Source organism: Stegostoma tigrinum, chromosome 12 (assembly GCF_030684315.1).
Source record: "Stegostoma tigrinum isolate sSteTig4 chromosome 12, sSteTig4.hap1, whole genome shotgun sequence".
In the NCBI taxonomy this organism is placed as follows: Eukaryota; Metazoa; Chordata; class Chondrichthyes; order Orectolobiformes; family Stegostomatidae; genus Stegostoma; species Stegostoma tigrinum.
This window is the reverse complement of record NC_081365.1, coordinates 43,620,658-43,648,192: the sequence shown is the minus strand read 5'-3', so window position 1 is coordinate 43,648,192 and position 27,535 is coordinate 43,620,658. Positions and strand designations below refer to the sequence as shown.

Below are 27,535 nucleotides of genomic sequence, written 5' to 3'. Positions count from 1 at the left end.
AGTACCCACAGCACAACTAGTTAAAGTTCTGACAGAATCGAGACAGCGGACATTCCTGACAGATGAATCAGCACATTCCAGAAGACATGTAACCTGGTTGTAAGTTCGAGAGTCTAAATTCTATTCTAAGTGGGACTTGAAGTCACCTGACAAAGGAGCAGTATTTTGTAAGTTTGAGATTTCAAATAAAGCTGTTGGACTATAACCTGGGGTGTCATGTGAATTCTGACCTTGTCCACAGCAGTCCAATACTGGCACCCCACATCATCAAATAGAATAGGAAAACAGTCACTAATAATATGCTTTGAGAAAACAGACCGTGTAAAACATCAATATTTTAAAGAGACCATTCTAATCTCACCAAAACAAAAACAAAATTCTGTGCTTATGCATCAGAGCTAAGCATCCAAAGCGCTAGCGAATCTCAGCAGCTCTGGTACCTTCTGAGGACAGAGAAACAGAGTTAACAGACTGGAGTATGACATTTTTCAGAACGGAAAGGTGGAAACAGAATGCAGATTTCACATTTTTGGAAGAGTGGGGGATGGGCAAGCAGAATGAAATAGAAGGTCAGAGACAGTTTAAAGGACCAGGAAGATTAAATATCAAAAGGTATCTTAGGAGAAAAGGTCAAGACAGTGGAGGCAGGGTAATTAAAAAGGTGTTTGGCATGCTTGCCTTCATTGCTCAGTCCTTTGAGTATAGGAGTTGGAAGTCAAGTGGAGACTGTACAGGCCATTGGTAAAGTGTCTTCTTGAATACCATGTCCAGTTCTGGTTGCCTGATCTGTGGCCTGTCTCTTGCATCCAAAACAACTTGGAAGAGTCTGCTCCTTTTCTTCCAGTGGCAATAGTATCGAGGCTGCATCCATTTCAGTCTGAGGTTTTCTCGACATTAGACGGAGGAGGGGCACTTGTGGTTTCTGCCGAGCCTTCTGGCTGTTTTGCTCCTGCCCTGTTTGAGAGGTAATGGCTTTCAGGTGATCCACGTGTTTGTTCTGGACTGGGTCACCTATCCAAACTTTAAGTCATGGGACCTGACCGCATGTCAACCTCACCTTGTACTCATACCGGGTTATTTCCATGGTTCCACCACTAAACCTCATTCCCTGAATTGAAGTGTCTCTCTCCGTTCAAGAAGGCATTTGGCTGGCATTGGCATTTTTGCTGCTATTTCAGCCTGGCCCCCCACCAGGTCTGGAAATATCAGGTTTAACCTGGTGCAGAGTCTTCTCTCCATCAGGAACTTGGCTGGAGCTATCCCTGTTGTTGCATGTGGGGTGGTCCTATAATCAAATAGGAATCGGGACAGTTTGGTCTCCACTGATGTTGTATGCTGCTTCTTTAAGCTTATCTTCAACGTTTGGACCACTGAATCTGGTGGGCCGTCGGACGATGGATGGTGTAGAGCTATCGCCATGTGCCAAATGCCAATTGGACTTCACAAAATATTCAAATTGCCTACTGGTAAATTATGTCCAATTGTCCGAGACAAATCCTTCTGGGCGTCTGCGTATCACAAACGATGCTTGCAGTTTCTCAATTGTCATTCTGAGTTCGCTGAGTAAACTTTATGCACGTCCAACCACTTTGGATGGATGTCCACAATGACCAGGAACATTAATCCCACGAAAGGGCCAGCACAGTCGACATGCACGGCCATTCCCATGAATGCAAGGGTGCTGCCGCTATCAATTTTTGCCTTTATTGGCACTCTAAGCACTACCCAATCAAAGCAGCTATATCAACATCCAACTCTGGCCACCAGACACAGCTTCTTGTTCAAGCATCTTTGTCTTGAAAACCCCTGGATTATCCTAGAGGAGTTCGGCCAGTAGCCGGTGGCAACCTTTACTCAGGACAATCACCCTTCCTTCCCACAGTAATATACCATCCTCTATGGTGATTCGGTCTCACCAGGGCCAAAAGAAGTTTCAGTCCTAGTTCTGATGGCCTTTATGTTTTGCCAATTACCACCAGGTGTTTCAGTTTCGTTTGGATCGGATCTTTTTGTGCCAACAATCGGCTATTGTCCGCAGTGACTGGAAGGGTATCCAGAAAGTTTAATACAACAACGGACTCTTCCAGGTAGGACACACCTCAGGGCATCCACATTGGCCACTTGGCCTCCCGGATTGTGTTTTAACTTGTACTTGTGCATGCTGAGAATAAAGGCCCAACACTGAATTCTACTGGAAGCTATGGGCAGCTCTGCCTTGTCTTCCTTCAGTAGGCCTAGCAGGGGTTTGTGATCTGTCACTTTCTCACATCAAAGATGACTGTTAACCCTTTTCCATCTGGGCATACTTGCGTTCGGCATCAGCCAAAGTTCAAACAGCACACGGTATCAGATATTCCTCTCCAATGGGCCATCGGTGAACCATACCCTATGCAGGAGGAATTACATGTCAACACTACTTCTTCCCAGTTGTGCTTTTCTTCCTCTCTGATTTTGTAACCTTCAGCTCCCTTTTGTTTCTTGCAGATTATGTGATCAATGCTTATATAGAAGTGAAAAAATACTGAAGATGGTATATTAGGAATGAATTTGCTGGGACAACTTGGAGCTGTAATTAACATATGAAAAGCAAAAATTGATTGGGATTGCCAGTTTAAAAATTTAGAAGGTCAAGGATTGAATGCTTCTTTAAGAGCATTTGTGTTGCCATAGCTGAGTGGGAATGGGAATCCCCTACCATAATTTAGCAAATGATGTGCACCAAATTATGGGCAACCACCAGAGGCGAGTTTGGGAGATGAGATATAAAATCGATTGAAATACTTGGAAATGTACACCCACCTAAAAGGCAGTACCCTGTCATGCCTGAAGCTATTGAGGCAGTTAAATAAAATTTTGTGAAAAATTTGGAGAAACAAGGAGAGAGACATGATCGTATCCCCTTCTTTGAAGGGGAAAGACGACAGAAAGAGTCGAGTTAAGGAAGGGCCATTGGAGGGACCAGATGTGATATGCATGTTTGTAGATGGGGTGCAGAAGTAATTAAAACAAAAGCAAACAGAAAATTTGTATACCAGAGCAGAGACAGAACAGTTTGCAGATAGTGTGACAAAAATAATGTTAAAACAGGAAGTGATAATGATAGCAGCTGAGAGACAGCTCGAAGCCAAAGATGATGAATGGAACATTTTAAATTTACAAACAACAGCTAGTTCAGAAGAAAAAGCAGAATAGATTAAAGGCGGGGTAGTGTTACGAGCTGATGATATTTGGAGAAAGGATGGCAAAATGGCAGCCCCCACATTCTGCCAGATGTTATGCAATGTTACAATGGTTTAGTACACATAGGGAGAAACAAAATGATACAGCTGATACCTAACCACTGGTGGTGGAAAGGAAATGAAATGAGAAAAGACACTGCCAAATTTTGTCAAAGATGCAATGCACATGCACAGACTGAATCAATACAATGAATTAAAATTAAAATGAGCCATCAGCCCCATCAAAGGGGGCCACGGGAACACATTTGAATGGATTTTATAGGGCCACTCCCACAAAGACAGAATAAAAAATTCTCTGGTCATGGGTAGGTAGAAGGGTAGAAGTTTCCCCCCACAAACGACTGCACTGCAACCTCAGTGGCAAGAATACTGGCAGCAGTGGTGGTGGTGGAGGTGGCGGGGGGTTCCCCATACTATCAGAGTCAGACAAAGGGACCCACTTCACTGTCAAGTGCCTGAAGAAATGCATGCAAATTACTGGGAATAACAGAAGTACAATACCCCCTACCATCCCCAAATTCTGTGGATGGTAGAGAGGATGAGTAAAACACTAAAAAATGGTCTGACCAGGGCAACGATAGGAGAAGGGGCTAAATGGGCCATTCTGATGGCCCAAAGAGCAGTGCCCTCTAGGGCCACCTGGCTAATACCCTTTGAACTCATGACAGGATAAGCAATGATACTCCCCCAGGACCTAATCACAGGAAGAGCAAAACTGACTAACAGCAAGGGACAAGTCTGAGATTACACGAAAGCCCCTCTAAGCATGTACGCATATTTCATGCACAGGCACGAGACCAGCAGTCTGTCAAGGATCGGACAGCCAGGACAAAAAGAAATGTCAGCCCCAGGATCAAAGGTTCTGGTAAAAATAATCCCAAGCAAGGGAGCCTTATCACAGACCTCATGAGGTAATATTAACAGGTAACAGAAACACACTTATTAATGAAAATGGAATTGGTAAACTGAGACATCCCTACACAGCCAGGAGTATATAATGGTTAATGGGGTGCCTGTCCAGCTTGCTAGTCTGATATGCTCTCTCTCTTCACTCCTTCTTGCAGGTTTTAGAGGACCCTTATCTGTGTACGCCAACAAACAGCAGGAGCAGGATCCTCAACCCCAGAACAACTACAACAGATTAAGGTTGCGTGTAAATATATGTGACACGGTTGCGCAGTAAAGACAGAGAACATTGTTGAAATTAATGTGAGTATGAAAATGCTAATTCTCTGTGGGTTCCTCTTACTTTTGATCCCATTAGAGGCTGATAGGCGAATAGTGAAGTGGATTCTGAATGTTAATACACGTGATAATTATAAAAATGTATGGCATAATGTTTCCAAATGCTGGATATGCACCCATGTCCCCATACGCTCTAAGGGAGGGATACTAATGTGACCAATCCCCGTTAATGCTTCAGAATTAGCTGAATGGATATTAAGACAGAACAGCTCAAAACAATAAGATAGAGATGGGCATTCTACCAGTAGTAGAAAGTACTTAGTAAAAACTGACAGAGATAGGGAATACCCCGAGAAGGGTATCAGAGATTAGATTAGATTACCTACAGTGTGGAAACAGGCCCTTTGGCCCAACAAGTGCACACCGGGTATAACCTGAACCCCTTTACAGGAAGGTGCCAATCCAACTACAATGACCTCATGACCACCGCACCTTCATCCTACTGAATAACACATCAGGGATAGGGAGACCTGAAAGCTTGATCTGCCTGATGAGAATGGAAAACAAAGGAGAAGAAACACCCATGAGATTAGCAACTGCACCCAGAGTTATAACACTTCCACAGACCCTCTCCCAGGACCCATCAGGACACTCTTCCTGATCATGGGATCACTAAATGCATCTCTCCTCATGCAATGGTGACACTAGTCTCCTGCCTTCAGGAACCACGAGTTACAGAATGCTGGTACCCTGAGATTTTTACCCGATTCATCCTGTACAACGGCACCTACTTTGTATGTGGACACACAGCCTATGCCTGGCACCTCCAACTTAGACAGGGTCATATTACATGGCCTACATGGTACCATTCATACACCACATGCTGAAGATGCCAGAACAACACAAATGGGCAATTTCAGGAGCAGGTAGGCTCCTCTCCATATTCTTATCCTGGTACAGCACAGACAAGTTATCCAGAAAATCTATAAATTTAGTTAGAGTCTTAGAGCAAGTGGATAACAACACTTCATGAGCTTTGAGCAAAATAAATGGAGAAATGGTCACCATTTGAACTATGGCAATGTAGAACGGAATTGCCCTTGACATGACATCAGTTGAGAAAGCAGAGACACGTGCAGTCATCGGAAAAGAGTGCTATACCTTCAGTCCCAATAATTCAGAAGCAATTACTGATCTGGCCGACCATACGCAAAAAGAAATGAATAAATTCAAACAACCTCCCTCGTCAACCCTATGGAGTTGGGTGAAAGGGTGGCTGTGATCCTTTGGGACGTCCGTTGTACAGGGAATAGTGATGTTTGTTGTAGAACAGTTCATATGTTACATTGTTTTTGTCTTGTAAAATGCATCATGACCACGATAACGAAGACGACGGCTGCAGAAGGGCCATGGACCAAGGAGGCGGCACTAACAAACCAACGACTACTAGTGGAACAGCAAAGACCACCTCATCAAACGATGGTAAGAGGATCATGGATGCAACATTACTTGGTGAAGAATACTCTTGGAATTTGATTAGGACTTTTTGAACTCTGATTTGGACTGCCTGAATTAATAGTGGCTCTGTGGCCATAATTTGGCTTAGAGCCAAAGGGCAGATCTGTAGGGGTGCCCTGTACCTGGCTATGTAAAGTGGCTTGTACCTCAACACACCAAGCAGCCATTGCCTGCTTACAAGATGGCAGACAGAAGCTAAGAAAAACTAAGCAACCTGCTCACACAGTGAAATATAGTGGTAGCTTCGAACAGAACGGCTCAAAAATCATTAAAAGAATTTTGCATGTACCCATCCAAGACAGTTCTGGTAAAAGGATGCCTTAAGACAGACAAATGACCAAATCCAGCTTTATTAATGAAGGGATGATTGTCCTAGTAAAAGAATAATGTCAGGTGATAGATTAGATCCTCAAGCATCTGCAAGGATAATACCCATTAATTACAAAATGCGGACAGAAGTAGTCGTATAGCGTTACACTTAATTATATTAACTTTCTTACAGAAGTTAACCTTCTAGAAATTAGTTAAAACTGACAGTTTATTTTTACACTATATAACTGGGACAGTGGGAAAATAAAAGGAGTAACTGAATGTGATAAAAGACAGCACCAAAATACAATGGTTAATAGAATTTGAACTGTCCTCACAGATAAACAAGCCTGAGAAAGACCCAAAGTATACAGCCAATAAACATTTTGGCATGCAAATGAATAGAATGCACTGGAAGATCCCAATGCCGTGAAATTACAATGTCTAGCTAATGCCACAAGATCATGGGATGCCGGGGCTGTCCATGGAATGGCCCACCAATGATTAGATGTTCAACAGGATTGGGTGTTTGAATTAATGGGAAGGACAGTGACTACGTTGTATTTGATTACTGTGACACAAAATGTATAAAAATGTTGTATTTCTTTGTGTAAAAGCAGAGGGTGTGTCATAGATCTATTTTCTGAAGCTAGATTCAGGGAAGATCCTTTAGCCTTGTCTCTGCATAAACTGGTTTCTGCTTGAATAATAAACATCGTCCACTTGCCTAAGTTCTGCCTGCCTCCTGAGTCTTTGACCTGGATTATGAAAAACTCTCCTACAGTATGAATTTTCCACATTAATCTAGGTAATGACCTAAGCTTCAGTACAGATGAGGGAGTCAGGGCTCCTTTGATCACCCTCACTTTCTCCTACACCGCGTGTAACCCAGTTTTATCGACTCTGTAACCCAAGGGGGTCACTTGGGGCACTTCCAATACATATTTTTCCTTTCTAAGGCATACACCTGTCTGGGATAAACATTTAAGCCCTATGTCCAAGTTCTCATTATTGGTCTCCCCTGTTCTTAGTACGTCATCCAGATAAATAGCAATCTGGGGTAGTCATTATAAAATGTTCTCTGTAGTTCACTGGAAAAGAGTGCAGGCTAATGACACCCCAAATAGCAGTCTTGTATTATGACATAAATTGTTATAGGTATTAATTGTAGGGGAGGCTATGGCCCAGGGTGGACTGTTATTCTGGAAACCCAGATAATGTTCTGGGGACCAGGGTTTGAATCCTGCATTGGCAGATGGTGGAATTTGAATTCAACAAAATATCTGGAATTAAGAATCTAATGATGACCGTGAATCCATTGTTGATTGTTGGGAAAACCCATCTGGTTCACTTATGTCCTTTAGAGAAGGAAACTGCTATCCTTACCTGGTCTGACTCCAAACCCACAGCAATGTGGTTGATTCTGAACTGCCCTCTGGTTGATTAGGGATAGGCAATAAATGCTGACTAGCCACTCAGCGACCCACTCATCCCGTTAATAAATAAAAGTTATCATCCTTTTTGTTCCATTCATCATATCCCTTGTTCAGCAGAATAGAACCCATCGCATTTCCATCTTTCTTCAATTCTGAAGTCGTCATTTGGAAACCTTCATTTTGTTTCTCTCTTCATAGATGCTGCCTGACCTGCTGAGTTTCTTTCACACTTTTTTTTGTTTTTGCCTGCCTACATCACATTCTTCCGTTGCAACTGAGGAAGACTCTGCACTAAATCACTGATAATAGCCTACCCTATGGCCCACCATTCACTGCAATTCTTTTGCATTGGTGATATGTCAAACACCCTCTCATTTGTGAATTTAATGTTATTGTCATGTGCCATCTAAATTTCTAAAAATTAAAAGCACGTAGATTAAAAGAGACAGTGGTAGTGTGGATATGATATTAGCTAAAACATAGAAAACAGAACTCTGGCACAAATGCTTGTTTGGAGGGTAATGTACACAGTTGTTTGCACGGAATCAGGACCACCAACACATTTGATATATACATTAATGACCTGGTTTTGCACGTATGCAAGACTTGTGCAGAAAATTTGAAATTCTGCATAAGAAATTGGAAATGTAGTGAACACAGTAAGATCATAAACTGTCATAAACCAGTGAAATAGACTGACGTAATTTCAATATTGAGAACTATGAAGTGATACATTTTGGCAGGAAGAATGAAAAGATGCAATATGAACTAAAGGACACATTTTGAACGGATGCGGTACTGAAATACGGGAACAAAAAACAGAAGTTGCTGGAAAAGCTCAGCAGGTCTGGCAGCTTCTGTGAAAGAAAAAAGTTAATGTTTCTGGTTCGATAACTGAGGAGCTCTGAGGAAGAGTCACCGGACCCGAAACATTAACTCTTTTTTACCTTCACAGATGCTGCCAGATCTGCTGAGCTTTACTAGCAACTTCTGTTTTTGTTCTGGATTTACAGCGTCTGCAGTTCTTTTGCTTTTTATTACAGAAATATTGGGTTGGGGGGAGGGGGAATTACATAGTTTTGAACATGGCAAAAGTAGTTATGACAGCTGCTCAGATAGCAGGTAGAATCCTTGGATTTATTAAACTTAGAGGAGAAAGAAAAGCAAAAAAAAAATTCACAACGTATTTATAAAACATTGATCAAGCCTCACCTGGAGTAATGCTTTCAATTTGGAGTCGTTAAGACATTAGAAGAATTGCACAATAGATTGAATATAATTCTACCAGGAATGATCAGCTTTGGTCATATGAAAAGACTCAGAGAAGCTGTAAGTTTACAATCCAGGGGTCCTGGTAGAGCAATTAAGTTGTTTCCAATGGCAGAAGATTGGTAGCCAGTGAATTCAGATTTAGGCTGATTGGAAAAAGAAGCAGAGATAACACAAGGATAAAAAAGGCTGTTGTGAACTGGAATGCACAGCCTGAAAGTGTGGTGAAAGCAGACTCAAACTTAATTTTCAAAATGGAGGTGGATTATCACTGAAAGGAAATTGGATTAGACTTCTGAGGAAGAGCAGGGAGAGTGGGGGGAGTTGGATAACTTGGCTCAGTACTTAGCTCAGATAACAAGGTGTAGAGGTGGATGAACACAGCAGGCCAAACAGCATCCGAGGAGCAGGAATGCCGACGTTTCTAGTCTGGGCCCTTCTCCAGAAATGGGGGAGGGGAAGGAGATTCTGAAACAACTAGGGAGAGACGGGGCAGATGGAAGATGGATAAAAGAGCAGATAGGTGGAGAGGAGACGGACAGGTCAAGGAGGTGGGAATGGAGCTACTAAAGGTGAGTTAGACCAGTTAGGGTGGAGTTGGTTGGTCAAGGGAAGATGGACAGGTCAAGGAGGCGGGGATGAGGCTGGTGGGTTGGAGGTGGGGTGGGGGTTGAGGTGGGAGGAGTGGATAGGTGGGAAGGAGGACAGGTTAGGAGGCAGGGACAAGCTGGGCTGGTTTTGGGATCCAGTCGGGGGGGCAGGGAGATTTTGAAGCTTGTGAAGTCCACATTGACACCATTGGGCTGCAGGGTTCCCAAGCGAAATACGAGGTGCTGTTACTGCAACCTTCGGGTGGCATCACTGTGGCACTGGAGGTGGCCCAGGATTGACATGTCGTCCAAGGAGTGGGAGGAGGAGCTGAAGTGGTTCGCGACTAGGAAGTGCATTGTTTGTCACGAACCAAGTGTGGGTGTTCCACAAAGACGTCTCCAAGCCTTCGCTTGGTACTCCCGATGTAGAGGAGGCCACATCAGGAACAGCGGATACACTATACCACATTAGCAGTAGTGGAGGTGAACATCTGTTTAATGTGGAAGGTTTTGTTAGGGCCTGGGATTGGGGTTGGGGGGGGGGGGGGTGCGTAGGGGCAGGTGTAGCACTTCCTGCGGTTGCAGGTAAAAGTGCCAGGGATGGTGGGGCTAGTGGGGAGTGGACAAGGGAGTCACGGAGGGAGCGGTCCCTCCGGAAGGCAGATAAGGGTGGGGAGAGAAAAATGTTCTTGATAGTGGGGTCAGATTGTAGGTCGCAGAAGTGGTGTATTGGATCTGGAGGTTGGTGGGGTGGTATGTGAGGATGATGGGGATTCTGTTTTTATTGTTATTGCAGGGAGGGGGTGAGAGGGATGAGTTGCTGGAAACGCGAGAGATGCAGTTGAGGGGACTGTGGAGAGAAAGTTGTTGTCCTTGAAATAAGAGGACTTCTGGGATGTCTGGGAGCAGAATGCCTAATCTTGGGACCAGATGCAGTGGAGGCGAAGGAATTGGGAATAGGGGATGGCATTTTTGCAGGAAGGTGGGTGAGAGGTGGTGTATTCTAGGTAGTTACGGGAGTCAATAGGCTTGAAATGGATATCGATTTCCAGGTAGTTGCCAGAGATGCAAACAGAGAGGTCCAGGAAGGAGAGAGGGGTATCGGAGAAGGTCCAGGTGAAGTTGAGGTGGAAGGTGTTAGTAAAGTGAATGAACTGTTTGAGTTCCTTGTGGGAGCGCGAGGCAGCGCCGATACAGTAGCTGGAGGAGGGTCCAGACCTGAAATGTCAGCTTTCCTGCTCCTCTAATGCTGCTTGTGCTCATCCAGCTCTACACCTTGTTATCGCAAATTGTCCAGCATTGGCAGTTACTATTATTTCTGAATCAATACTTAGCACAGCTTGATGAGTCAAATGGCATCCTTATGTGCTGCATCAATAAGGATAAAAAGCAGTTTTGGAGAATTTAATGGGACTGAGCATTGACAAATGTCTGGGACCCAATGATCTACATTCCAGAATGTTGAAAGTGGTGGCAATAGAGGTAGCTTGTCTATTGATGATCATCTGACTAGTGGGAGATTAAACTAATTTGGCACAGGGATGGGAAATAGTGTGGTGGTGCCATTGGAGGTGAGCACAGGCAAAAGTAGAAGCAAAGCAAAAATCAGTGCGGACTTGGCTGAGCCTATACAGTCAAATTAAAACACAAGGAAGTGAAGCTAGGTACCATTTATTTTTATGCATGACATTGTTAACAAGGCAGATGATTGGGGGTTAGTGATTACGCATGGCATGCAATATAATTGCTGTCACAGGGGGTTGGTTAAGGGTGGGCAAGGCTAATATCTCAATATTGAGTCTTCAATACTGAGTACAGAGTCTTCAGGCAAGATGGGGCAAGTGTAAAAGAATGGGTAGTGTCACAATATTGATAAAGGCGTTAATTACAACAATAAAGAAGGATAATATCTTAGTTGTTTCCTCAAGTAGAGCCAAATAGGAACAACGTAAACACAAAAAAGTGGCAATCATATTATCATGAGTGTACAATAGATCCCTGAACAGTCAGGGAGTGACAGAAGGACAGATGTATCAGCAAATTTCACAGACGTCTAATTCTACAAGGCATAACAACAGTAGGGGATTTCAAATTCCCCAATATTAAAATGTGATAGACAAGATGTGAAAGATATGGGGGAGGGGTGTGGGGGTACAGAATTTCAAAACGTACCCCTTTTTGAGATCTTCAGAAGGCAGCTAATAGAAAGTCGTACAAGAGAGGGTGTAATGCTGGGCCGCAAAGCCAGGAAAATGGTAGAAGCGCCAATCTGTAACTCAGTAAGATTTAAGATTGTCATGGAAAAAAATGAACCAAAAATAATGGTTATGAACTGGGGGTTATATGATAACATGGAATTTGGCCAAAGTGGGCTAGATGGAGCTACAAGGAATACAACACACTAAGCTTGCACCAACACACAGTGCCTTTCTAAACTAAAAGCGTTTTGCCTCTAAGTAGCTGTATCCCTTGATTCCCTGCCTATTTGTATATCTGTCAATGTGCCTTTTAAATATTGCTATTGAATCTGCTTCTACCACCCCCACTGGTAACACATTCCAGGTAATTATCACCTGTGTGAAAAACCTGTTTCTCACATCTCCTTCAAACATTCCTCCCTTTCACCTTGAACCTGTTTCCTAGTAATTGACAATACTACTATGGGAGAAAGATTGATTCTCCATGCTTCTCATAATTTTGTAAACATCCATCAGGTTGCCCGCTCAGTATCCAATATTCAAGTGAAACAGAGATAATGGGAACTGCAGATGCTGGAGAATCCAAGATAATAAAGTGTGAAGCTGGATGAACACAGCAGGCCAAGCAGCATCTCAGGAGCACAAAAGCTGACGTTTCGGGCCTCTCTGATGAAGGGTCTAGGCCCGAAACGTCAGCTTTTGTGCTCCTGAGATGCTGCTTGGCCTGCTGTGTTCATCCAGCTTCACTCTTATTCAAGTGAAACACCCAGGTTTATCCAAGATAACAAGCTGGATGAACACAGCAGGCTAAGCTGCATCATAGGAACAGGAAAGCTGACTTTTCGGGCCGAGACCCTTCTTCCCACTGCAACTCTCTCCAGCATCTGCAATTCCTACTATCTCAGGTTTATTCAATCCTTCCACATAGTTCATACTCAACCTTTTCTGCATCCTCTTCACAGCCTTTGCATCCTTCTGGTAGTGGGGGACAGTAGAACTGTACACTGACTGTACACCTATTCCAATTGTGGCCTAATTAAAATTCTATACAGCTGCAACCTGACTAAACAATGGAAATTCCAAGATAACAAAGTGTGGAGCTGGATGAACACAGCAGGCCAAGCAGCATCTCAGGAGCACAAAAGCTGACGTTTCAGGCCTGGACCCTTCATCAGAGAGGGGGATGGGGAGAGGGAACTGGAATAAATAGGGAGGGAGGGGGAGGTGGACCGAAGATGGAGACAAAACAAGACAGGTAGAGAGGAGAGTATAGGTGAGAAGGTAGGGAGGGGTTAGGTCAGTCCAGGGAAGTTGGACAGGTCAAGAAGGACTTCCAATTCCCTGGCCCCCAACACCTCATTTTCACCATGGACGTCCAGTCCCTATATACCTGTATTCCTCATGCAGATGGCCTCAAGGCCCTCGGCTTCTTCCTCTCCCGCAGGCCCGACCAAACCCCCTTCAGTGACACCCTCATCCGCCTAGCCGAACACGTCCTCACCCTCAACTTCTCTTTCGATTCCTCCCACTTCCTACAGACAAAGTGGGTGGCCATGGGTACCCGCATGGGCCCAAGCTATGCCTGCCTCTTTGTAGGTTATGTAGAACAGTCCCTCTTCCGCACCTACACAGGCCCCAAACCCCACCTCTTCCTCCGTTACATTGATGACTGTATCGGCACTGCCTCTTGCTCCCCAGAGGAGCTCAAACAGTTCATCCACTTTACCAACACCTTCCACCCCAACCTCAAGTTCACCTGGGCCATCTCCAACACATCCCTCACTTTCCTGGACACCTCAGTCTCCATCTCAGGTAACCAGCTAGAAACTGATGTCCATTTCAAGCCCACCGACTCCCACAGCTACCTAGAATACACCTCCGCCCACCCATCCTCTATTCCCAATTCCTCCGCCTCCGCCGCATCTGCTCCCAGGATGAGGCATTCCACTCCCGCACATCCCAGATGTCCACATTCTTCAAGGACAGCAACCCCCCCCCACCCGCAGTGGTCGAGAATGCCCTTGACCGCGTCTCCCGCATGTCCCGCAACACATCCCTCACACCCCGCCCCCGCCACAACCACCCATAGAGGATCCCCCTCGTTCTCACATACCACCCCACCAACCTCCGGATACAACGTATCATCCTCCGACACTTTCACCATCTACAATCCAACCTCACCACCCAAGCTATTTTTCCATCCCCACCCTTGTCTGCCTTCCGGACAGACCACTCTCTCCGCGACTCCCTTGTCCGCTCCACAGTCCCCTCCAACCCCACCATACCCGGCACCTTCCTCTGCAACCGCAGGAAGTGCTACACTTGCCCCTACACCACCTCCCTCACCCCCATCCCAGGGCCCAAGATGACCTTCCATATCAAGCAGATGGTCACCTGCACATCTGCCAATGTGGTATATTGTATCCATTGAACCTCGTGTGGCTTTCTCTACATTGGGGAAACCAAGCAGAGGCTTGGGGACCGCTTTGCGGAACACCTCTGCTTGGTTTGCAACAAACAACTGCACCTCCCAGTCGCGAACCATTTCAACTTCCCCTCCCATTCCTCAGAGGACATGTCCATCATAGGCCTCCTGCAGTGCCACAATGATGCCACCTGAAGGTTGCAAGAACAGCAACTCATATTCCGCTTGGGAACCCTGCAGCCCGGTGGTATCAATGTGGACTTCACAAGCTTCAATATCTCCCCTTCCCCCACTGCATCCCAAAACCAGCCCAGTTCTTCCGCTCCCCCCACTGCATCCCAAAACCAGCCCAGCTCATCCCTTCCCCTCACTGCATCCCAAAACCAGCCCAGCCTGCCTCTGCTTCCTTAATCTGTTCTTCCTCTCACCCATCCCTTCCTCCCACCTCAAGCCGCACCTCCATTTCCTACCTACCACCTCATGCCACCTCCTTGACCTGTCCATCTTCCCTGGACTGACCTATCCCCTCCCTACCTCCTCACCTATACTGTCCTCTCTATCTATCTTGTTTTCTCTCCATCTTCGGTCTGCCTCCCCCTCTCTCCCTATTTATTCCAGTTCCCTCTCCCCATCCCCCTCTCTGAAGGGTCTAGGCCCGAAACGTCAGCTTTTGTGCTCCTGAGATGCTGCTTGGCTTGCTGTGTTCATCCAGCTCCACACTTTGTTATCTTGGATTCTCCAGCATCTGCAATTCCCATTATCACTAAACAATGGAAATTGCCTCTTTCTGCACTACAGGGGCCTCTACGATTCTAAACAACCAGTCTCTGGTTTCTGTGACAATACCACACTATAGTCACAGATTCCATTCTTGTTCCGGGCATTTTCTCCTGCTCAATGAGACCGTTTGGAATGTTATATTTGCTTGATCTCAGTTGAACTCTTCAATAATGTATGTTCTTTAAAAAAGGCTGTTAAGTTCTACCTTTGTCCCAGCCTGTCTTAGCCCATTTTCCATTTAAAGTCTCATTCATTCCTTTTCAATTCCAGATTCAATTATTGCAATGCCCTCCTTGGCAATTTGCAAGAATGTACCAGTCATGGTCCTACAGAGTGTTTAATGGCTGCTGTGCAATTTTTGGCAGTTTTGCAAGAATAGTTTTTCCCAGCTATCAGTGCCAGATACATAGGCAAAGGAAGATTGTATACAGATTGTATCAGTGCATATAAAAAAAAACTTGCATCCTGTTCTCCCCTAAAAATATTCAGCTCTGAGTCAAATTTGTCTAGATCTAAATTTAAATCTAAAATTCATTAATGACTTTTCAATGTTCCTCCAGAGTTACTACTGGTGAAAAAATTAAGTCAATTTAAATTAGTAAGTAGTCTAACTAGACTAAATGATCAAATTCTTAGGCATATTATGCAAATAGAACTATCATGCAATTGAGTAGCTGCACCTCCGTTTCTGAGAACTAATTTCAGCCTGTGTTCTTATATTGCTGAGACCTGGGTTCAGATTTGTTCCCTACTATAAGTCCCCTGTTTACCAAGGTTGTAAAGGATTTTTTGATACATGAATCAGATTGTGCAATTTCAGTTTGCGATATTCATGGATTCAAAGCCACAAACTGTTGTTAATTCAGCAAAAATCTTAAAATTTCCCTCAACAGGTTAAGGGATATCGAAAAGTTGTGTTCTTTTGAGACTGATATTACTATTAAGTAAGGTGCTGTAAAATGACTTTTACTTGGCATGTGATTCTGCTATACTTGGTTTGGGAATACTTGATGCTGATAGAGTGCCAAATGTGATAACATGTATTACTGCAATGCCCTCCTTGGCAGTTTGCAACAATGTACCAGTCACGGTCCTCCAGAGTATTTAATGGCTGCTGTGCAATTTTTGGCAGATTTGCAATAATAGTTTTTCCCAACAATCAGCGCCAGACACATAGGCAAAGGAAGATTGTATACAGATTGTATCAGTGCATATAAAAAAAAACTTGCATCCTGTTCTTGCCTAAAAATAGCTCAGTATTAACAACCCACATCACAAGAATTTAAAAAGTTAGGAATGATTTGATTTTCAACACGTATGCATTCAGGACCTTGTAATTATGACTTATTATGCTCAAGTCAATTTAAATAACAAGATCACGTTCTTAGATCTGTACAAATTATGATTTCTAATGAATACTCATCAGTTGTCCAAGTTATAAATTTAAGATTAAATTTGGTTCCATAACAAAACTTCTTCCCTCAAAGAGATTTTTTTTTTAACAATTAACAATAGATTAATGGCAGACATGGAACCAGCCAAGAAATCCATATTTCTTTTGTTTTTTTTTACTTCAAATTTCACCATCAGCCACAGTAGGATTCAAGTCCTTACCCTCAGAAAGTTAGTCTGGTGTTCTGGATTACTAGTCGAGTGATATATCACTACTAAGCCAACGCCTCCCATGAACAAATAATGATTAAAAAATCTTGCAAAATAAACATGACCAATAATTAAGTACAGAACAATGTGCATGAGGTTCATAAGCTTTTATCAGATTCTACTTCAAACAATACATTTGCAAGAAATCTAAGTTAATTGTTACCAATCATCCTAACAATATCCTGATTTTGACAAGCAGTTCAAAGAAAGTCTCTGAAACACATCAGTTTATACATCAGGAATTAATTACATGAAGACAGCATGAAAAGTAATTTTATCTCCTCAGTACCATGCCTGTGAAAGGAGAGACAGTGAAATTTACACACAAAGGCCACAATTTATGTAGAATGAAATGCCTTAAATACAGAAACAAGTAGATACCTACTTTCTGCAGCTAGCAGTCCTAGTAAGTGGGCAGCATTTGGGTAAATAACAAACATTAAGAGTTTTTCAAACTAGAAACATAGTTATGAGTGAACTCTCATTCATTTGAAACTGAAAAGGAGCTGATTTAGGTCTTTGGTAAATCATTTCAGGGTTGAAGCCATTATTCATCAAACAGTGAAGGCCTTAGTCAAGTGTTGTCCAATACACCAATCACATGTGGCTAATTGGGAATTTAGAAATAAATTTTTGATTTCTGATTAGTAAATTGAATATGAGCAATGGGCACTGCTGTCAATATGTATGGAGACATGTATGCATAAGCACTGATAAGATGTTAAGATGAAAAGCCAAATTAACGTGTCCCCTTTCTAAACCTTGTAAATACTTTATTTTCTTGGTTATCGCATATTTATTAGCTAAATTTGGACACATGAAGCGCATTTAACTGCATTGTTTAGTGTTGGTTTCCCTAACTCTGAGCCACCTGCTCCAGAGGTGTGTTTATAATATCTCTGAGCAAGTTGATTAGAAAATCTGTGAGCGCAATACACTTCCACTAAAATTAGCATATATGGCCAATAACAGTAAAACCATAGACGGACTTATGGCTAATCTGAAATTTCAATTGGACAATGTTGCTTTAAGTCAATTTTCTTTGGACATAATTTTAGTTGGCTTTTTAACCAAACTACTGACAGATCAGATCCAATATCAGAAGCTAAATTATTTGTATAAAATCAACTCCAACAGAACACCAATGAAGAGTTTAAGCAAAAGACTAGCATTAATTTCCTGGAAATCTCATTTTTCACTCCTAGATTTAAATCCTCACATAAGGTTAACTCAATGCATGGTTCACAAAACAGCAACTGTGTGGGCACCTCCATAACATGTCAAACTTGAAAGGGTTCAAGCAAGATTTACATGGATGTTGCCAAGGTTGGAGAGTTTGAACGATGGGGAGAGACACAGTGGACTTGGGCCATTTTCCCTGGAGTGTTGGAGGCCGAGGGGTGACCTCGTAGAGGTTTATAAAATCATGAGGGTCGTGGAGAGGGTGAGTGGCCAAGGTCTTTTTCCAAGGCAGTCAAGTCCAAAACTAGACAGCATAGGTTTGAGATGAGGTGGGGAAGATTTAAAAGGGACCTGAGGGGCAACTTTTTCCATGCAGAGTGTGGCGCATGTATGGAATGAACTGCCAGAGATGGGGGTGGTGGCTGGTACAATTACTATTGTTAACACCTAGATGGGTACATGAATAGGAATGGTTTTGAGGGAGAAGGGCCAAACGCTGGCAAATATGACTAGATTAATTAGGATATCTGATCAGTATGCGTTGGATAAAGGGTCTGTTTCTGAGATGTACAACTCTGATGTTAAAAGCATGCTCAAATGTTACCAAAGGCTTGGTGAAAAATGCATTAGGCAACACTGAATGGATACCTTTATATCAAGACTGGTATCAGTGACAATTAATGGACAATATGGATCAAGTAGGATATGGGAAATAACAAATGAGAAAAGAAGTGAGCAGTTATAGCTTTTCATGTTAAATCTTATATTGATAATCATTTTTACCTTTAGAATAGCATAACTATTACATTACAATCTCAAAACAGGACATTTTAATTATTACAATTCAAAATACAAATATTTCAGCAGATGACTTTGCTATTTGCCATTGAATTGATCAGAAATTAAAATGATAGAAATGTTCTTAAAGGGATGATCAAACAAAATGGTACTACTTACACATATCTATAAACTGAGTGACTCACTGCCAACTGTCACAGCATTTTGTCATACAATTGCAAGTTACTTTTTGAAAAACAACATAGCCTCAGTTAGTTTAGTGTGCACTATTACTCAACTGCATGTCCTCAGGAAGAAGAACAACGATAACCATCTATTTACAGATCTCCAGATAAAATGCTGTAAAACCATACAGGCAAAGAGGCTGTAAAATGACTACTGAGATCTATATATATGAACGCATAAATATGAAGGTAACAAGTTTGAAAATGTGCATTTTATATTTGCAAATTTCAAAATGCAAATTGCAATTTGAATGAGAGCTATAAAATTTAGCTCAATGTGGCAAAGTGGAGTAGGAAGGGAAGGCAGCATGTTGGGGGGATGGGGAAACATCATTATAGAGAAGGGAAAGGGATACTTCAAGGCACAGTGGGGGAAGGGCTTAAAAACAGTAGGGAGGAACTGGGGATATGCTGTGGTAGTGAGGGGGTGGGGAATATGCTGTGATAGGGAGGATAGGAGATATCCTATGATAGACAGGAAGGAGGGGTACACTGATGGAGATGGCAGGAGATATGCTGTGGTAGAGAAGAAGGGAAGTGCGGTCCTTTAAGAGAAAAAAAAAGAGGTCACTGCACAATGAAGGAGGAGATAAGGGAGAGACTCAGCTGCAAAGAAAAAAATATGGTGCTATGGAAGAGGCAGAGGGGCAGATGATGATGGTGAAGGAAGTGTAAGGAGTGAAATGGATAGGTGCAAAGGATTGGAGATAAAGGGTAAGAAAGTAGGATGAGAGGGAGAGGGGATATATGACAAATTGTGATGAGGAGCTGGGAAAAAAAGAGATGCTCAAAAATGGAAGGTATCAGTATTTAGAAGGGAAATTATTTCAAGATGAACATAGAAAGCAGTGATGCATGCAAAAGAATGAAGCGTTTGTTGTTTATAGATAACAGTGTGGAGCTGGAGGAACACGAGGAGGCCAGGCTGCATCAGAGGAGCAGGAAAGTTCACAAACTGTGAACTCTGATGCTGCCTGATCTGCTGTTTCTCCAGCTCCACATCGAACTGTCTCTGACTCCAGCATCTCCAGTTCTTTCTATCTCTGAAGGGTCTGTTGTTTGCTGACTTATTGTCTGTATCCTTGGTCACAAGTAAACAGGAGGACATTTTGTGTTAGAATAATTGAATAATTATCATTTTTAAAATTATTTTTTGTCGAAGATAAAGCCCTGCATCACTAAGGAAATATGCATTCAATAAACATAAATACTATATCTTTGATGCACAGCTTTGTTGTAGAGCTAAAGTACTTGGCTCTGTAAAGATTATGTAGGGATCAGCTTTAATGTCTAGTTTCTCTTGTATGGAAAAAAGTACCTGAGGAAGTGGGGTCTTCAGAAAAATCAGGCAGTTCTTCCGGAGGGTCTCCATAGAAGGAATTGAATTTGTGGCTTGACACAGCTGCTAATACTGCCCCCTGAAATAAATAAAATGAAAATTTGTCACCTTATTTGACTATTCGAATAAGATGACAATCTGAATTAAGAAAGAACATGACTGGGCTAATACTTATTGTTGTCAATATCTCAGTTGATAAAAAAATCCAACTCTGAGCATTGTTAGGTTTGAACCAATTTGGTACAAAACAGCAATGGTGTAATCTTTGTGGCATTAAAATGCAAAGAATACATACTATGATCTTACAGATAACTGCCATGCTTTGGAATAGATATGGAAGTTTCCATATCATAACATATTTTAAAGTAGTTTATAGAGTGAAAGACTGGTTGCTTTTTGGAACGTTTGAGATATTCGGTTTATACCTTCTATTCAACTTCAGCACCTGCCACTGAACTGTCTGTAACACCGTTGTAGCTCAAAGTCAACAGACACACAAATAAAAAGTTGTTCAAGTAAGATTTTTTTTACTGTTTGCATTATCTCATTTAACCATTTACCATGTAGGTATTCATTCTACTCAAGGTTATCATCAAATTAAAATTTGAAGTTACTAGTGAAACTTAAAAGGCTACACATCATTCAGCATTTAATACATAGAAGATCTGATATTTTGGATAATAATAGATTACACTACACAGCAACTAGTCAGAATTGTCAACCATACGTCATTCCATGTCCAAACTAATAGCTGAAAAAGTAGTATAATAATATGAAGTTTTAAAAAAACATTGAATATGAAATTAAAGCACAATATAATGAGATAAAAGTGGGCTCTACCATTTGTTTTGGGTGTGAAGATCATAATACATGGTCAGATGGAGATAGGCAACATGCAGACATTTAGCATTCATTCATCTAATTGTAGATGGAGCCAAACATCTGTTACATTGCTGGCTACCTCTGCACGCATCCAGGGTCCGAGCAGTGCACGCCTTGCCTCTTTAAAGGGAAGCAGTGCAACAACAGACTCTTGGTGAATATTTTTGCTGCATTACTAAATGAGGAAAATGGAAAGTTAGGACACAGACAATATTCCATCGTCATAAATGCATCACTGAGAGCCCTAGGGAGGTGAACAGAGATATGTGCCATATTTCTGCTTGGTCAAGGAGACCCTCAAAAGCCATGGTTAGAAGATACTTGAAGCAGACAGCTGGAGAGGTCAGCACTACAAATCTAATCATTTCATGCATACAGTCAAAGTCAGAGAATGCATCTTCAAGTGCCGTCTCAAATCCAATCCTCCATCAGCCTCTCACAAGTCTTAGGGACGTACAGCACAGAAACAGACCCTTTGGTCCAACTCATCCATGCAGACCAGATATCCTAGATAAATCTAGTTGCATTTGGCCCATATGCCTCTAAACCCTTCCTATTTACATACTCATCCACACGCCTTTTAAATGTTGCAATTGTACCAGCCTCTATCACTTGCTCTGGCAGTTCATTCCATACACGCACCACCCTCTGCATAAGTAGTTTCCCCTTAGGTCCCTTTTAAATCTTACCCCTCTCATTTTAAACCTACACCCTCCAGTTTTGGACCCCCCCCCCACCCACCCCGGGAAGAGACCTTGTCCATTTACCCTATCCATGTCCCTCATGATTTTATAAACCCTCAAATCATTCAACGATACTTGACAAGCAGATACTGCATCTCAGCCTCATACCAATGCTGTCAGCCTAGGTTAGGGGGCAGCTTAGCTCACTATCCTGCAAAAACTGCTGGTCATGATGAAGACTGTCATTAAGTGTAAGAGACAACAGGGCCTGTTTGGTCATGTGTGGTAGACACACTTTCTGGTTTAGCGAAAATAAAGTCTCTTATAGTTAACAAAATATGGCTTATTGCACGTTAGCAATTAGTTACAAGTCACATCAATCCGACAAGGCATTGTCATAGACTTTGAGAATGAACAAGACATTAGGTCTCACTCCTTTGGGATCCAAAGTTGTTCTGCCCACAAGTTTGTATGACATTACAGTGGGGGATACTCACGTTACTCTGCAATATTCACCCCTCCCCACCATGTTTAATTTGGGAAGTTAGGGTTAGTAACAGGAAGGACATACAAATCGGCCAAAAAAAAGTATACCTAAGGCTTACAGGTGCGAGGCTAAAAAGCACAGCAGGTTAGACATCAGAGGAGCAGCAAGGTCAACTTTTCGAACTAAAACCTTTTGTCAGGGCTGGGAGGGGGAGGGGAGCCCAGAAATGAATAGATGGAATGGACTGGGGCCAGGGGAAGGGTAGAAGAGTTGGTGATAGGTGGATGCAGGTAGGAGGGTATTGTGATTGGTCCATGAGAACGGTGGAGCAGAGAGGTGAGTAGGAAAATGGGCCAATAAGGTCAGGTCAGGGAGGTGAGGAGGAGGGAGAGGGCTCATCATGAGATTAGGCTTGGAGTGGAGGGAGTTTGAAGCTGGTGAAGTCAATGTTGAGAATAATGGGCTGTAAGCACCCAAGGTGAAATATCAGGTGGTCATAGCAGAGCATTATTGGAGTGGGAGGGGTCTTTGATAATGTTGGCAGCATTTCCATGGCAATGAGAAGTGTAAATGAAGTCCATTGGAGGGAGGTTGGCTTCTGAGAGGGTCTGGGTTGTGCCATTATTCATCTGGATAGCACGCATTCTGTGAGGGCCCTTACGGACAATGACGAACTTCCTCAGCTGTCTGAGGAAGAACAGTGTTGCTTTCTTGACTGTTACGTCTAAGTGGGAAGTCCAGGACAGGTTGTAAATTATCTTCACTCCTAATAACTTGAAACACTCAAGCATCCGCTCCGTTGACGTACATGAGGGCACGTCCTCCTCCTTTCTTCCTGAAGTAAATGATCAGTTCTTTTGTTGACATTGAGAGAGAGAGAATGTTATCATTGTACAATGACACCAAACCCTCTATCTCCTTTCTGTATTCTGACTCATTGTTGTTTGATATCCATCATGCCATGGTGATGTTATCAGCAAACATGTAGATGGCATTCATTCAGAATTTGGCTAACAGCTGTGGGTGTACAGGGAAAGTAGGGGGCTGAAAATGCATACCCTGGGGTGTTGTTGCGTTGAGTGTTATCGTGAAAGAATTGCAGTTGTCTGTCTTCACTGATTGTGGTCTGCGTGTCAGGAAGCTGAAATCCAGATGCAGAGGGTGGAGATAAGACCTAGGTTTGAGATTAGTCTGGAGGGAACTTTGGTTTTGAAGGCAGTGCTGCTGTTGATGCATAGGAGCCGGATGTTGGTGTCCTTGTTGTCCATATGTTGCAGGGATGACTGCAGGGCTCGGGAAACTGTGTCTGCTGTCGACCTGTTACATGGTAGGCAAATTGCAGAGGATCGAAGTAGGTTGAGAGGCTCAAGTTGATGTGGGCCATGACCAGCCTCTCAAAGCACTTCATAATTATGGAGGTCAGAGTCACTGGCGGGTAGTATTTAAACCACAATGCATGTGCTTTCTTCGGTACTGGAATGATGGTGGTCTTCTTGAAGCAGGTAAGGACTTCAGTCTGTCGGAAGGAGAGGTTGCAGATGTCAGTGAATACCTCCGCCAGCCAGTTCTCACAGCCAAGGACTTCATCCAGGCCAGTCGCTTTCCTTGGGTTGACTCTCAGGAAGACTGATCTGATGTCTACAGCGGTGATGCAGGGAACAGATGCATCCAGGGCAAGTGAGACCGTGCTGCCATCATTCTGCTTGAACTAAGCACAGAAAGCACTGTGCATGTCAGGGAGGGATGTGTTTTTGTCTGTTATCTTGCTCTGCTTCATTTTGTATCTGGTATGTTGTGTAGGTCTTGCCACAGGCAGTGTGGGTCCGTATGGTTGGTTTGGGGTTCTAACTTGTTCAGTGCTGCCTCTTGACATCTCTGATGGCTTTTCAGAGGTCATATCGGGATTTCTGTCTCAGTCTGGGTTGTCTGACATGAATGCTGCATGCCTGGTCTTATATCTGTCATAGCTATCTGATCACGAGGCTGTGCTGCACTTACACTTACATCAGTAATAGGTCTGTCAATTGACCTCAGTAGGCTATACTTTTATTGGTACGCGTTAGGAGGGGGTCAGGGGTTGAGGAGATGATAAGTAATTTTGCAAATGTTACAAATGTGGCCAATTGACAGCAAGGAAAGAGGTTTTAGATTACAGGAGGATATAGATAGATTGATCAGATGAGCAGGTCAGTGGCAGATAGATTTTAACCCTGCAAAGTGTAAGGTGATGTACTTTGGAAGGACTAATAAGACACAGGAGTACTCAATAGTAGGAGACTTGAAGCTCGGAGGATCTTGGTCCACTTTATCAGTTGTGGCACTGATTTTAAGAGCAAGGTGGCTATTTTGGAGCTGTACAGGAATTTAGTTATATCGTGCGCAGTTCTAGTAACTGTATTGAAGGAAGGCTGTGACTGCATTGGAGGGGCTCATGGAGGATGTTGCCAGAGATAACTAAACTGTTCTATGAAGAGAAACTGGATAAGCCTAGTCTGTCTTCTTTGGAGCAGAGAAGACGGAGGAGAGACCTGAATGAGGTGTATAAAATTATGAGGGATATGAACAGAGTGGATAGAAAGTAGTTATTCTCCTTAGCTGATAGGTCTATAGCAAGGGGGTGTAACTTTAGATGAAATGAGGAGGGAAATTGTTTTACAGTTAGAGGGTGGTGGGAATCTGGAATGCAGTGGTCAGGTGGGTAGCAGAGGTGGGAAACCTCACCACCCTTAAAAAGTACATGGATGAGCAATTGAAATGTTATAACATTCATGGCCATAGGCTAAGTGCTTGAAAGTGGGATTCATATAGATTTAGGATAATAAAATGTGAGGCTGGATGAACACAGCAGGCCAAGCAGCATCTCAGGAGCACAAAAGCTGACGTTTCGGGCCTAGACCCTTCATCAGAGAGGGGGATGGGGAGACGGAACTGGAATAAATAGGGAGAGAGGGGGATGGGGAGAGGGAACTGGAATAAATAGGGAGAGAGGGGGAGGCGGCCCGAAGATGGAGAGTAAAGAAGATAGGTGGAGAGAGTATAGGTGGGGAGGTAGGGAGGGGATAGGTCAGTCCAGGGAAGACGGACAGGTCAAGGAGGTGGGATGAGGTTAGTAGGTAGATGGGGGTGCGGCTTGGGGTGGGAGGAAGGGATGGGTGAGAGGAAGAACCGGTTAGGGAGGCAGAGACAGGTTGGACTGGTTTTGGGATGCAGTGGGTGGGGGGGGGGAAGAGCTGGGCTGGTTGTGTGGTGCAGTGGGGGGAGGGGACGAACTGGGCTGGTTTAGGGATGCAGTAGGGGAAGTCCACATTGATACTTTATGGCTGCAGGGTTCCCAGGCAGAATATGAGTTGCTGTTCCTGCAACCTTCGGGTGGCATCATTGTGGCAGTGCAGGAGGCCCATGATGGGCATGTCATCTCGAGAATGGGAGGGGGAGTGGAAATGGTTTGCGACTGGGAGGTGCAGTTGTTTGTTGCGAACTGAGCGGAGGTGCTCTGCAAAGCGGTCCCCAAGCCTCCGCTTGGTTTCCCCAATGTAGACGAGGCCGCACCGAGTACAGTGGATGCAGTATACCACATTGGCAGATGTGCAGGTGAACCTCTGCTTAATGTGGAATGTCATCTTGGGGCCTGGGAGAGGGGTGAGGGAGGAGGTGTGGGGGCAAGTGTAGCATTTCCTGCGGTTGCAGGGGAAGGTGCCGGGTGTGGTGGGGTTGGAGGGCAGTGTGGAGCGAACAAGGGAGTCACGGAGAGAGTGGTCTCTCTGGAAAGCAGACAGGGGTGGGGATGGAAAAATGTCTTGGGTGGTGGGGTCGGATTGTAAATGGTGGAAGTGTCGGAGGATGATGCGTTGTATCCGGAGGTTGGTAGGGTGGTGTGTGCAACCGCAGGAAATGCTACACTTGCCCCCACACCTCCTCCCTCACCCCTCTCCCAGGCCCCAAGATGACATTCTACATTAAGCAGAGGTTCACCTGCACATCTGCCAATGTGGTATACTGCATCCACTGTACCCGGTGTGGCTTCCTCTACATTGGGGAAACCAAGCGGAGATTTGGGGACCGCTTTGCAGAACACCTCCGCTCAGTTCGCAACAAACAACTGCACCTCCCAGTCACAAACCATTTCCACTCCCCCTCCCATTCTCGAGATGACATGTCCATCATGGGCCTCCTGCACTGCCACAATGATGCCACCCGAAGGTTGCAGGAACAGCAACTCATATTCTGCCTGGGAACCCTGCAGCCATATGGTATCAATGTGGACTTCACCAGTTCCAAAATCTCCCCTTCCCCTACTGCAACCCTAAACCAGCCCAGTTCGTCCCCTCCCCCCACTGCACCACACAACCAGCCCAGCTCTTCCCCCCCACCCACTGCATCCCAAAACCAGTCCAACCTGTCTCTGCCTCCCTCACCAGTTCTTCCTCTCACCCATCCCTTCCTCCCACCCCAAGCCGCACCCCCATCTACCTACTAACCTCATCCCACCTCCTTGACCTGTCTGTCTTCCCTGGACCGACCTATCCCCTCCCTACCTCCCCACCTATACTCTCTCCACCTATCTTCTTTACTCTCCATCTTCGGTCCGCCTCCCCCTCTCTCCCTATTTATTCCAGTTCCCTCTCCCCATCCCCCTCTCTGAAGAAGGGTCTAGGCCCGAAATGTCAGCTTTTGTGCTCCTGAGATGCTGCTTGGCCTGCTGTGTTCATCCAGCCTCACATTTTATTATCTTGGAATTCTCCAGCATCTGCAGTTCTCATTACCTCTCTTTCATATAGATTTAGATCAGTTTCTTTTGTTGGTGCAGACTTGATCGACAGAAGGATTGCTTCTGTACAATATGATTCAATGGCACCTAATCTTAACATTGTTTTTTTTTTAAGAACCCATGCGTCTAGTCAATCCCATTTATTATCCACCTGTAATTGCCCATCAATTGGATGGCTTGCTAGAGCAGTTAAGTGTCAGCCACATTGCTGTGGGTCTAGATTCACATATAAGTTAAAACAGGTAAGGGTGACAGATTTCCTTTCCTGAAAGAGATTGCCGATCAACAGACAATTGCAATGGTTACGTATGGTTGTCATTAGACTAGCTTTTAATTGTAGACTTCAAATGAATTGGAATTTCACTAGTTGCCACAATGGGATTTCATCCTATATTGACACAACATTAGATTGGGATATCTGATTATTCATCCAGTGACATTACCGCTTTTCCACCATGAGTATTTATAGGTTTTCTACTTTATTGTATCCCATACACTGCAGGGGTGCTTGGACTGTATCACAGGACCATAACATGGATGGGCAGAAACAGGATATGGAGT

At 43.8% G+C, this 27,535-nt stretch overlaps 1 protein-coding gene across 15 annotated transcripts in view; it reads right to left on the bottom strand.

The window, feature by feature from the left end:
• caska (calcium/calmodulin-dependent serine protein kinase a) overlaps positions 1–27,535 on the bottom strand; it is a 408,353-nt gene that overhangs the window by 160,028 nt on the left and 220,790 nt on the right. For 10 of the 15 annotated variants that reach the window (XM_059650307.1, XM_059650309.1, XM_059650310.1 and 7 more), the window contains 2 exons: positions 20,134–20,233; positions 16,997–17,014 (listed from right to left, as the gene is read on the bottom strand). In XM_059650307.1, the coding sequence (XP_059506290.1) occupies positions 16,997–17,014; positions 20,134–20,233 (118 nt within the window). The remainder of the gene's footprint in view (positions 1–16,996; positions 17,015–20,133; positions 20,234–27,535) is intronic. The other 5 variants (XM_048541496.2, XM_048541486.2, XM_048541490.2 and 2 more) reach the window with 1 other exon arrangement.